We start from the raw sequence: 12,690 nt of genomic DNA, 5'->3' as shown, positions 1-12,690 counted from the left end.
TCTTGAACCCAGGACCCTGCCTCAAACCGCACCTTTGTAATAACACTTTGATCAGCCTTAGCGAAGGGCTCGCGGTTGCTTTGGGCACATTCACTCGCCTAGTGCTCACGTCCATCCTGTGAGAGGCACCGCTGTCCCATGTTACAGATGCGGTCACTGAGGGTCAAGGAGGGAAGCCAGCTCTCCTGGTCCCTCTGCTGCTAAGCGTTAGAGCTGGGATGGTTCCCAGGGTCCTTTAATGATGAATCTCTAGTTGTAACCTCTAGGTTGGGTTGCTTCCCCCACCGGGGTCTGTCCCCGGGCCCTGGCACACGGGTGGCGCTCCAGAAGCGCAGGCTTGGGGGCTGAGCGTCACACGTCCCTCCTGACGGGGCTCTGCTGGCACCCTAGGCTCTCGGACTGCAATAAGGAGAACACGCCGCACAGCACCCAGAAGGGCTCCCTGAAGGCGGGGGAGCAGCGGGTGGGCTCTGAGGTCATCGGTCGGGGCGGCCCGCGGAAGGCGGACGGGCAGCGGCAGTCCCTGGACTACGTGGAGCTCGCCCCGCTGACTCAGGGCTCCCCGCAGCGGGCCCGCACCCCGGCCCGCGCTCTCGACCGCCCGGCCAAGCAGGAGGAGCTGGAGCGGGACCTGGCGCAGCGCTCCGAGGAGCGTCGCAAGTGGTTTGAGGCCACGGACGGCAGGCCCGTGGAGACGCCGACCGGCGAGGCGCCGCGCCGGGGCCTGGGGGCCCCCCTGACCGAGGACCAGCAGAGCCGCCTCAGTGAGGAGATTGAGAAGAAGTGGCAGGAGCTGGAGAAGCTGCCCCTGCGGGAAAACAAGCGGGTGCCTCTCACCGCCCTGCTCAACCAAAGCCGCGGGGAGCGCCGCGGGCCCCCGCGTGACAGCCACGAGGCGCTGGAGAAGGAGGTAGGCATCCCGGCCGGCCTCGGGGAGCCCCCTCGCCCCACCAGCGCCCCGCCTGTCCCTGCCGTCGCGCTGTGGCATTTATCTTGCATTCCTAAAGTGACGGGAAGCTCACCCCTGATTCACCGTGTGGTGCCCCAGACTCCCGTGAACCGGAATCTTGCTTCCTGGACCTCGGTGTTTCTTCTTTTGGGGTGTTTTTTTTTTTTTTTTTTTTTTCCCTCCTTAGTCTTGTCCTCCGCAACCAAAGAGAAGGGGAGAGGAGGGAGAGAGCACTTATTAGGCATCTTCTGAATACCTCGTCCTAGGCCTCCTTTACCTACATTGGCTCATGTAACCCTCACAGCGGTCGCGTGGTCCCAGAGGGTAGACCTTGTCCTGATTGTCCTGGCGGGAAACTGAGGCTCAGACGTTTCCCTGCCGCCTGCGGGGATAAATATCTGTGATCACAGTGTCCTGCTCCCAACCCCGTTTACTCTTCTCTGGGACAAAGTTCTCCTGGGTCACTGACCTGGCCATCCAGGAAAGTGCTGGAATGTCCCCTTGGCCTGCATTTCGGCCGCGGGCCACCTCCCTTTCTCAGACCCAAAGCTCCTCACTGCCTGCCACCAGACCCTTGCCGGCTTCCAGGTTCCCGCTGACCTCGCCTCCTCCCCCTGTAGGTCCAGTCTCTCCGCGCCCAGCTGGAGGCATGGCGCCTTCAAGGAGAGGCCCCTCAGAGTGCACCCAGGCCCCAGGAGGACAGCCATATCCCCCCGGGCTACATCTCGCAGGTGAGGCCGGGGGGCTGTTTTGTGGGGGCTCGGGGCAGGTTTCTGGTTGCCGTGGCTTCAGAGAACAGCTAACGTTCTGGGAGCGTAGCGGAACCCGTGTGAGGCATTTCGTATGCGTCCTCGTATTTAATGTACCCAGCGGGTAGACGTGATCACTGTGCCCATTTTACAGACAAGCCACTGAGCTATGAGAGGTTATGGGACTTGCCCGAGGTCAACTGAGCTGCAGATGTCAGAGGTGGGACTTGAGTTCGGTTCCGGCTGACTGCAGAGCCTGTGTGTGAGCCCCCATGGGACGTTCTGCACGTGGACCCCTTCTCCCACACCACCCTGGGGAAGGAGGGCCGGTGGGGAATGGGATCCCCAACGGGCAGGCCCCCAGGGTCACTCCCTAAGCACAGAGAAATCCTGCCCGTGTTTACCAGGCCAAGGCCCGCGGGATGTGGGACCCTCCAGTGGCCCCCAGGGGACACTCCGTCTGCCTGGGACAGTGGTCTGGTAACCGTTTGACAGAAAAATCCACGTGTATGTAAACACATACACACTAACGTACGTTTACCGTAAATTTTACTGATCGAAAGGATGTGTAGGACACGGTGTACAAGTACAAAATATATAACTTTTATTGTGAATTCCACATATATAGCACATTGCCTTTTCTCGGAATTGACTGTGACTTTCATTGGTTTTTCCGAACGTTTGTATGCACAGCTAACTGACAAGTGAGTGTCGTTCTGCCGTGCATGTTGGTTGACAGTTTGGTTTATGTTCACGAGTAAAACAAAAAGACATCTGTCAAAACTCTAGTTGGTCAATGTCACTTGCAGCTTCTTGGCCGAATTGGAGAATAGTTTTTTCTTTTGAGAATATCCCATTTAGAGTTATTTTCTCAGGTCCGTGTTCTAGTGACAATGTGATGGTCGTAGATGTGGCACGCTGGGAAGTTGAATCTGCATTATTAGCGTTTTCTCATCCCTCGCTTAAGTCAGCAAAACAATAAATCAAGCCCTGACGTGCAATGTTCACCAATTTCCGTGGTGTAAATACTCCCACTGTGGCCGATGTCCCTGAACACCGAATCGGGAAGATACACGTGCACAGAATTATAGAGCGTTTCCACCATACAAGATACAGAAGATGTAAATAAACTCAAGAGCACAGGAACACCTGGCTGGCTCAGTCGGTGGAGCGCGGGACTCTTGACCTCGGGGTCTTGGGTTCGAGCCCCACGTTGGGTGTAGAGATTACTTAAAAATAAAATCTTTAAAAACAAAACAAAAAAAAAAACCTCAAGAGTATAAACAATAATAAAATGCAGTGAAATAATTAGGAAGTGATGAATGAATATCACCTTTGTTTTTAATGTAGTTAATTGTAAACGTATATACTTTAACTTTTAAAATGGCTGCGCTTAATCGTGTCACAGAATTGCAAAATATATGACCATCAGCTGTCGGCAGTCAGCCCGCCGTTGCCTAAAGTAGAAAAGAGTGCTGGGATCCTAGGCTCTGTGTGGGCGGGGCCTTCTAGAAGCTCCAGGGTTGGAGGTCGCTGTGCGGGGCTCTCAGGCAGGCTTCTGGGGGGGCGGGCATTGAGCAGAGCACTGGTTTGGGGTGGGGGCACGGTCTGGGGCCAGAGGTGGAGGGCCGGTGGGTGTCTACAGTGGAGACCTCCAGCAAGCCAAGGATTTGGGATCTCATTCCGCAGACCTGAGGAGGTTTGGGGTCTGACAATGACGTGGGGAAAGTGGTGTTGGGGTGGGGGGGGGGGGGCTTGGGAGGGCACAGGGCCAGCGTCAGGAGCTAGGACGGTGACCGAAGGAGAGAGGGCTGTAGGAGGGTGTGCGGAGAGGAGTGGTTAGGACTGGGTGACTGGGCCCAAAGCAGATAGAGGAGAGCCCCTAGGGGCCCTGAGGCTGGGCGGCTGTGCAAGGCCAGGGAGCCGTCTGGAGCTGAGTGGTGGGTGAAGCATTCAACTGAAGGGAGACCCGGACCAAGGGGAGTTAGGACCTGAGTAGGGGAGGGGGCGTGACTTTGGGGTCACCTGACATAGGGAGGGGTGTGATGGGGGAGGGACCAGTGTTGTTAAAGGGTCTCTAGAGGTCAGAGGACAGAGTGGGTGGGGCATCTTCAGGCTGGGTGTGGCTTAACACCACAGCCTGAGGCAGCTGGGACACCCTCAGAGACCCCCCACCCAGAGGGCCTCAGACTGTACTTGGAGCCCTTCGACGCCCCAGGGGCTACCTTTCTGGGTGGGTCCATTCATAGCCAGGGGTATCCGAGCAGCCTCTTGGATTTTACTCTTAGAACCTGCATTAGATTTCCTTTGGGAAAAGATTTCTGTCCCTCAAATGAAGTTCGAAAAGCACTGCTCTGACTTCTCAGCTTCTCGATGGGGAAACCGAGGCCCAGAGAGGCGGTGAGACCTTCAAGCGGGAGGCAGACCTGTGTCTGCATCCCAGGCTTCCTGGTCCCCGTGGGGCCATTGGACACCACAAAGGCTGTCGGTGTTTCATCCTGTTAGGTTGGGATGGGAATGGTGCAGACGGAATTGGGGGAGGTGAGAAGGGAATGATGAGGAAACAAGCCAAAGACGGGAGTGGAGGAGGGGCCCCAGATGGGGAGGGTGCCAGACAAGAGAAGCTGAGCTATCTGTGTCCCTTCGCCAGCCCAGGAGGAGGTGGCTGGGGATTCAGCAGACCCTGGAGAGCGGACGGCTGGGGAGAGATTCCCCAGCCTGGTATCTTCGTCCTGGAATCTTCTTTTAGCTTGTGGGGCTTCCATGGACAGCAGCTGGGGGGGTGGGGGTGGTTCTGGGGCTTCACCCACTGGGGCTTTAGTGACTCCTTTGCCTCCCTCCAGCCTAATGTGGGGGGGGGGGGTTACAGGCATTTCTTCATCCACTTTGATCCCTGTCAGAGGTGGCTGCTGGACACCTTGGGCCTTCGGGAAGATATGTCAGAGAGAATAGCACTTGGCCTTCTAGGAGCCCCTCCTCCTGGTCTCGGTCCTGCCTCTGACCCCCTATTAACTGCCGGGTCCGCCTGCCTGATCTGGCCCTTTAAGAACATCGGTTCCCCACCCCCTGTGCTGCTCCCATCTCTGTAGGTGGGTTTATCTTAGGGACCCTCATGAGTTGGCCTTATGGGCCTGTTTTATAGATGAGGACACTGAGGCTCAGCGTGGGGAAGGGGCCCGTTCAAGTTCACTCCAGTACAGCGAGGCTCTGGACCCAGTGTGTGGAACTCCAAAGCTATGTTCTGTTGTTGTCACTGGAGGGACATGGAGGACACATGCAGAGGGACAGATGTTCCCTGCCCCCCACTCAGAACACCTGGACCCAGGAGGCCTGGCCCTTAAAGCCCTCTGGTGTGGCTGCTGGACAGGTGGAGGGCGGTCCTCACCCACCGTGCCCTATGGTATCAGGTGGGGGGGGGGGGTGGAGTATACTGTCTTATCTGGCCCTCTGCTTCGATTTCTTCTTGGGGCTCTTGCCCTTCCCTTTTTAATGATCTTAAATTTAAATACATAAGAAATATGTTTACATTTTCGAAAATAATTCAAACCAATCAAAAGGTTAGAAATAAACACCCGAGCTCTCCTTCCCCTGCCTGCTCCCACCCCAGGGGTCACCTTGGTTACCTTTGAGCACATCCGTATAGTTTCCTGTTGCTCTCGAAAGAAATTTACCACCACCTTAAAGAACCCAAAGTTATCATCTCAGGGTTTTGAAGGATGGTAGTCTAACTCAGATCTCGCCGGGCTCCAGGTGGGGCCCATTTCCTCACCTTTCCCGGCGGCTTGTGGCCACCTGCGCTCCTTGGCTCCTGGCTCCTTCCTCCATCTTCAAAGCCTGCAACGGAGAGTCTGGTCCCCCTCGCTTCCCGTCATTGACTTTCCGTGGTCACTTCTCCCTCTCTGCCCTCCCGCCTCCTCTTTTGCAAGGCTCGATCCCATCATTTATTTAAGGGCTCCCCCATTAGGGATTCGGACCGTGTCCCGTTTTCATCTGTTTCACCCCCGTCCGCAAGTCTTTATACATGTGACTTTCTGCTAGGTCGAGGGATGGGGTTACTGAAAGTGTGGTGACGCCATCAACTGCCCTCGGCACACCCGTCACAGCTGACTCTCCCAAGCGGTGGGCATTAGCAGTCTTCTAAATACTTGCCAGTCTTCTCTGCAGGCCCTGTGTTGTGATGTCATCAATTTCCGTTCACTTACTCAGCACCTGCCCCATGTCAGGCCCTGGTCCAGACGCCGGGGACTCCGAGCTGGGTCAGGTCTTCCCTGTCTTGGGAGAACTTCTAGTCCAGCAGAAGCAGAACCTTCGGAGGCAGGGGAGAGGCCGTCCAGAGGCAGAGCAGGGAGGACACTGAGCTGGGCTGCAGGCCAAAGTCAGTTATCCCGGAAGAGAAAGTAGCAGAAGAACGTTCCAGGCAGAGGGCTTAGCCTTAGCTAAAGCTCAGAGATGTGAACATGCCGTGACTGGCCTTCCTTGGTGGGGAAAGGCCCAGGCTGAGGCCACGAGGGTCGGACAGGGGAGCAGGGACTTGGCCCCACAGGATAGGAGCCTCGGAAGGGTTTGAAGCAGGAGAGTGACATGGTGAGGTTTGTGGACCGGGGGAGCAGGCGCAGGTGCGGCCGGTGGCTCCCGGCTCCAGGGAGGAGAGGTGGAGAAGCCTGCCCCTGAGGCTCCCCGCCTCGGGCTGGGGAGGGGGCCCGTGTCCTGGGCAGTGGGGGCAGCCCTGGGACGTGCTGGCCTCCCGCCCGCAGGAGGCGTGCGAGCGCAGCCTGGCCGAGATGGAGTCCTCGCACCAGCAGGTGATGGAGGAGCTGCAGCGGCACCACGAGCGGGAGCTGCAGCGGCTGCAGCAGGAGAAGGAGTGGCTCCTGGCCGAGGAGACGGCGGCCACGGCCTCGGGTGAGAACCCTGCGCCCCACGAGCCTCCCAGCTGCGGCCCCCGGCTGAATCGGGGAAGGCTTTCGATAGGAGAGGGGGGGTCTCAGTGCCAGACTTGGGAAAACGCACCAGGGGGGGTTGGAGCCCCTAGAACTGGCCTCTGCTCCTACTTGAGCAAGGGAAACCAAGGCAATAAAAGGATCCCCCCCCCCGCCCCTACTGTCTCCCTGGGTTGTGACTCCTCTCCCTCAGGGGCCTGCGGCCACTGGGGGTTTCGCCCCCAAGCCGTACACACGCACGGAGCCCCAATTCCTTGCCCAGGTGCGCGCTCTGTGCTGGGGTGGAGCCTGCTCAGCCACAGAAGTGCCATCTCCCCGGGTGAGAGGGCCGGACCCTGGGCAGAGCGGGAGGAAAGGCGTGAGCCTTTGCCAAGCCCCGTTCTGGGGAACGCGAGCACCCTTGGCCCATGCAGTGCCTGATCGAGGGCCCCCATTTAACAGATGAATAAACGGGCGCAGAGAGGTTGGTGACTTGTCCAGATGGCAGAGCCGGGGATGGAGCTCAGAGCACCCTGATTGCAAAGCCGTGCCCTGAACCCCACCCCCTGCCCTCCCAAGCCGGAAACAGGAATGCCCGAGACGTTGGACAGCTCCCTCCCTCCCTGTGTTCACTGCGCACCTGCTGTGTAGGTCTGGTGCATCCTAAGCACTTCGGAGCGGTTTGCAGAGTGATAGGAAAGGACGAGAGAAGTCACATGATCCAGAACTTTCCCACCTGCCAGCGCTATGCCACGTGCTTCACACCCCCGGCCCCGTTGGCCCCTCATCGCAAACAGCCTGGGGCCAGTGTGTTTTGCATTTTAGGAAGATACCTTAGTACATCAGTTAGATATCCTTCCCAGCAGAGTCTGGACTCTCCCCTGGAATCTAGCACCAAGGTTTTTACAGTGAAATTTCTCAGAGTCATGCTAAACATGGGCTGAGAATGACCGCAAGTGGCCCCTGCGTCTGTTCGGGTCAGGGATTGCCACCAAAAGAGTTATGAAAAGCTCTCAGTGTTCAGAGCCTTCGGATTTTAGAATTAGGGATAAGATTATGGGTGAGGGCTCATTTAATCCTCCCAATAACCCTGCGTGAGTGTGGAAACACTTGGTCCTTGGTTGCTCACAGCCCGAAAAATAAGCCAATGGGAGCATTTACTGGGCATTTACTTTGGACCAAGCATTGCTCTAAATGCTCTATCTGCATCCTCCAATAACCCACGAGAGAAGGTGCTATTGGTAACCCCGTTTTCCAACAAGGGACTGGAGGCAAAGAGTGGTTAGGTGCCCTTCGTAAAGTTGCATAGATTTGTACCAGCTGCGGCCCCTGCACTCCTGACCGCCGGGCTGGGCAAGGGAGCTGGGCCTTGTTAAAGAACCCTCCAGGCTCTGCAGGGATGGCGGGCTGTGTGGGGCCTTACACGGACGTGACCAACAAGACGTACCAGTGGTCAGACGCTGAGGCGTCTCCCCAGCACTGTCCTGTCAGACAGGGATTGTCACCCTCCCTTGATAGATGGGCTCAGAGAGGTCTAGCAACTTACCCAAAGCCCCTCAGCTCCTGATACAGCCTGGTCCAGTGTTCTTTGCTCCTGCCTGCATGGTATCTGTGGGGCCTTGGAGGAGGTGGAGCTTACTGTTGCTGACTCCTCCCCAAGATCCCCCCATGCCTCTGCCCTGCCTCTAGCCATCGAAGCCATGAAGAAGGCCTACCAGGAGGAGCTGAGCCGGGAACTGAGCAAGACACGGAGTCTCCAACAGGGTCCAGATGGCCTTCGCAAGCAGCACCAGTAAGCTGGCATCCGGACCCTGGGGTCTGTGGGCTGGGCCTCGTTCTGAGCTAAGGGCCCAGCTGCCCACCTCGGTGTTTATGAGGCAGGAACCTATGCCGAGGCCCCTCGGCAGAGGACACATCATTTTGCCCCCAGCTGAGACTCCCGATCAGCCACCTGGCACAGGGAACAGAAGCGGTGGGGCCTCAGCCAGACCCCCGTGCCAGTCCACAGAGATAGCTCTTCAGACCCCTTCTTCAGCCTCCACCTCCTCTTCCGGTTAGTGTCCCCTAGAGCTGGGCTGCAGTACCACCCTCGGCCAGTAGGTGTCCCTTCTGGCCACGCAGCACAGCTCTGGGATGTTAGGACCTGGGAGGCCTTTGAGGCTTAACTCAGCCCCTCATACGGGAGGCACCTGCGGCCCAGAGAGGCTGTCACCAGGTCACAGCCCCACAGTGGGCCGAAGGCAAAACTAGGGCGGGCACCCGGAGTCTGGAGCTGCTTTGAGTCTATCTTGCCCCGAGTCCCATGCCGTCCTTGCCGTCCTCCACCCCGCACAGGTCGGACGTGGCGGCGCTGAAGCGGGAGCTGCAGGTGCTGTCGGAGCAGTACTCGCAGAAGTGCCTGGAGATCGGGGCCCTGACGCGGCAGGCCGAGGAGCGTGAGCACACGCTACGGCGCTGCCAGCAAGAGGGCCAAGAGCTGCTGCGCCACAACCAGGTGAGCCTGGCCCGGGGTGGGGGGCTCCGGGGACGGCGGTCCATCGTCCCTGCGCTGACCGTCCCTGCCCCCCAGGAGCTGCACGCCCGCCTGTCAGAGGAGATCGACCGGCTGCGCGGCTTCATTGCCTCGCAGGGCACCAGCGACGGCTGTGGACGCAGCAGCGAGCGAAGCTCCTGTGAGCTGGAGGTGAGCGCCCACCCCTGTGCCGGGCAGCCTGGCTGGTTCTCGGGGCCCCGACAGGCCGGCTGTGCCCTGCGGCAGGGAGTGGCATCGCTCCGCGGGGCTGGGCCCCAGGGAGGAGAGCCCTATGGCCAGAGTCCAGCCCTCCCCTTCGGGTCCTGCCCCCTCCAGCATCTCCTCTGTAGAATGAGGCTGGCACCCCCCTTACTGGGAGAGGCTGGAGTGAGAAAACGTGTGTGATCCTAGGATCGCCCTCGTGTTTTATTTTATTGTACGAAAATTTATATATGGCTCTACTCTGTCTGGAACTTCTGTAAGTCCTTCATATCTGTTAACTTCTTGAATCTTCGAACCAGCAAGGAGAAATCAGAGAGGGCTTCCTGGAGGAGCCTGCCCATGGGGTGCGGTGGGTCTTGGTGCAGGTTGGGGGTTGCATCTTAGGGGCCTGAGGCAGAGAGAGCCAGGCTGCAGGGTGCCGTGGGCCGGGGTAGCCCTGGCCTTTGGCCCTGGGTCAGCCTGGCGCCCATGACCCCAGGTGCTGCTGCGGGTGAAGGAGAACGAGCTCCAGTACCTGAAGAAGGAGGTGCAGTGCCTCCGGGATGAGCTACAGATGCTGCAGAAGGTAGGGCCTGACTGGGGGCCACTGGGGAGGGAGCCTCTGGACCCACCTGTGAGCGCCTGCTCTGTGCCAGGCACTCTCCTTGCCTCCTCATGTCATGGCTCTCCTCGGGCCTCTCCCGAGGCCAAGGTGTCCTTGTCCCTATTTGGAGACAGAGAAACAGGCTAAGAGAGGATAAGTGACTTGCCCACGGCCACACTTGCTTTTATTTATTCGGCAAATTTTTATTGAGCATCTACTGTGTGCCGGGCACCGTGCTAGGCGCTGGGGAGACAGCTGTGAACAGAAAAGACCCAAGTCCCTGCGGGGTGGAGCATGCGTCCCAGTGAGGAAGCTGCGTGGCTGGCAGTGGGGAAGGGCCCGGATTTGGGTCCAGGGTTGTGAGCCTGGCCTGCCTGGTGCCACGTCCCTAAGTCTTTGACATCCTCTGTGAGCATGTGTGAGTCAGACTCATGGAAAGGGCCCAAGGCTTGGGCCAGGCCGACCCGGTTCACATCCTGGCCACTCACTGCCGAGTGGCCTTTGCCTCCCTGAACCTCAGCTCCCATCTCGAGAGGTGAAAATGATCCTGGAGGCTCACTGGGCCGTGCTGGGAGGGTGTACTCAGGGCTAGGGGTTGCCGAGGGGGCACCCCAAGGGACAGGGCCGTAGGGCCGTGCAGGGGCCTGGCTGCTCTGTGCCGGCAGAGAGCGCGTGGGCCTGGGCCAGGTAGGCGGGGCCGGGTCGGGGAGGCCTCGTGGCCTCACGGCCCCTCCACGCCCTCCCAGGACAAGGAGCGCTTCACTTCGGGAAAGTACCAGGATGTGTACGTAGAGCTGAACCACATCAAGACACGGTCAGAGCGGGAGATCGAGCAGCTGAAGGAGCACCTGCGCCTTGCCATGGCTGCGCTGCGGGAGAAGGAGTCGATGCGCAACAGCCTGGCCGAGTAAAGGTAGGTGCCGAGGGGTGGGCACGGCCAAGCGGGGGCGAGGCCAAGTCGGGCACTGGGCCTGGAGGTGCGAGCCCAAGGCTCATCCACACCCGACTCGCCGTGCCAGCGGGCCCAGGGCGCTTCCTTCTCGTGGCCTCTGTTTCCCTTTCTAGAATGGGGACAGCCACACCCGCAGCCTCATCAGCCCGCGGCCCTCCTCCCCGCGGCTGGCTCAGCTGCGTCGGCCGCGGTGGCAGGTGCCGTGCGCTGGCCCCACCTTCAGGCCGGGCAGCGTGGCGCGCATCCCTCACCGAGCTCCTTCCACCGAGCTCCACACCTCCAACATCACGGATGGAGCCTGGCCCCCGACTTGGTCTTACGGCCATCTCTGATTTACCAGGCTTCGGAGCATTTTTATGGTGGCTTTCTAATGCCGGGTCTACCTGGAGCTTCTGCTTTCTTTCTTTCTTTTTTTTTTTTTTTTAATTAAAAAAGTTTTTTTTAGTGTGTATTTATTTTTGAGAGAGAGACAGAGTGCAGGCAGCAGAAGGGCAGACAGAGGGAGACACAGAATCTGAAGCGGGCTCCCGGCTCCGAGCCGTCAGCACGGAGCCCGACGCGGGGCTCGAACCCGCGAACCGCGAGATCCTGACCTGAGCCGAAGTCGGACGGTCAACCGACTGAGCCACCCAGGCACCCTTAGAGCTGCTTCTTTCTGACCAGTCCTTGTGGACTTCCCGAGACGCGCAGGAAAGGCCACCCTGTGGGCCAGGCCCAGCGCCGCCCTTGCCTGGCCTAAGCCTGCTGCTCCCCGACTCTTGTCTTCCAGGTCCTGGTGGCCCAGCCCAGCAGCAGACGCCCCCAGACTGAGGGGACCAGTCAGTCGCCCTCCTTCCTGCTGGATGGAAGTCAGAAGCCAAGCTTTCTCCCCGCCCGCTGTGGGCCGCACGTGCACTCGTCCCCACCACACACACGCACACAGGTGCACTCACACGCGCGCGCACACACACACACACACACACACACACACACACACACTCTGCGTATCTGAGCGCGCCCCTCGCACTGGGTCTTACCTTTTGCACCTTCTTCAGGATTTTATATGTGAAGAGATTTTTATATAGATTTTTTTTTCCTTCCTCCCCCCCAACACTTTATACTTTGAAAAAACCAATTCCTGGACGCTGGCTCCCCCTCTGTCTCCAGCCACGGGGGGCTCAGGCTTCTGGGCCCGTGGCCCTGCCCCAGGGGGTGGGGGGGGTCCAGCAGGGGCGCAGCAGTGGCCACGGCACCGTTGACTCTGGTGGGAGAGGCAGGGAGCCAGCCAGCCACCCTCTTCCTACCCTACCTCCCACTAACTACTTCCTGCCCCGAGGGGACCCACACCTTGGGACTCTGGACAGAGGGACAGATGGGCAGAAGGAGCCGGCAGCTCCCTAAGGCTTCACCTCCTCCTCTGAGGGGGTGCTGGGCAACGGAACCACTGCAGCCGCCCCATGAAGGCGTTTCTCTTCTGCTCCATGAGCCTTCTTAACTTAATAAAATATTCCCGCGGCTCTGGCGTCTAGGATGGCTGGGGCAGGGCGGGTTATGGAGGTTGGGGCTTCACCACCCTCCCCACCCCCCCCACCCCCCCCACTGGCACTCGTTCCTGAAGGGCGGCCTGGGAGCTCTGAGGGCGGAGTTGAGAATCTAGTTCCTCCGTCAGGGCCACGGCTTCGCAGCGCCACGTGGGGTTTGCAGACCAGCCACCGCAGCCGCGTCACCAGGGAGCCGGTTAGAAACTCCCGAGTCCGGGCCCCGCCCCTGCCTACTGAGTCAGAATCCGCACTGTGACACGGACCCCCGGCGATTCCTGTGCACC

The 12,690-nt window shown here is 59.2% G+C and overlaps 1 protein-coding gene across 2 annotated transcripts in view; it reads left to right on the top strand.

The window, feature by feature from the left end:
• TRIOBP (TRIO and F-actin binding protein) overlaps positions 1–12,382 on the top strand; it is a 53,056-nt gene extending 40,674 nt beyond the window's left edge. For both annotated transcript variants that reach the window (XM_086712317.1, XM_086712316.1), the window contains 9 exons: positions 391–910; positions 1,570–1,680; positions 6,453–6,600; positions 8,307–8,409; positions 8,952–9,111; positions 9,187–9,300; positions 9,830–9,916; positions 10,681–10,847; positions 11,656–12,382. In XM_086712317.1, coding sequence (XP_086568443.1) covers positions 391–910; positions 1,570–1,680; positions 6,453–6,600; positions 8,307–8,409; positions 8,952–9,111; positions 9,187–9,300; positions 9,830–9,916; positions 10,681–10,845 — 1,408 coding nt within the window. In that variant the 3' untranslated portion in view covers positions 10,846–10,847; positions 11,656–12,382. The remainder of the gene's footprint in view (positions 1–390; positions 911–1,569; positions 1,681–6,452; positions 6,601–8,306; positions 8,410–8,951; positions 9,112–9,186; positions 9,301–9,829; positions 9,917–10,680; positions 10,848–11,655) is intronic.
• The last annotated feature ends 308 nt before the right edge of the window (positions 12,383–12,690 follow it).

The sequence above is a fragment of the Puma concolor genome, chromosome B4 (assembly GCF_028749965.1).
Source record: "Puma concolor isolate L17-30 chromosome B4, mPumCon1.1.hap2, whole genome shotgun sequence".
Taxonomy (NCBI): Eukaryota; Metazoa; Chordata; class Mammalia; order Carnivora; family Felidae; genus Puma; species Puma concolor.
The sequence above is the reverse complement of the archived record's forward strand: the minus strand, read 5'-3'. Positions and strand labels throughout refer to the sequence as shown.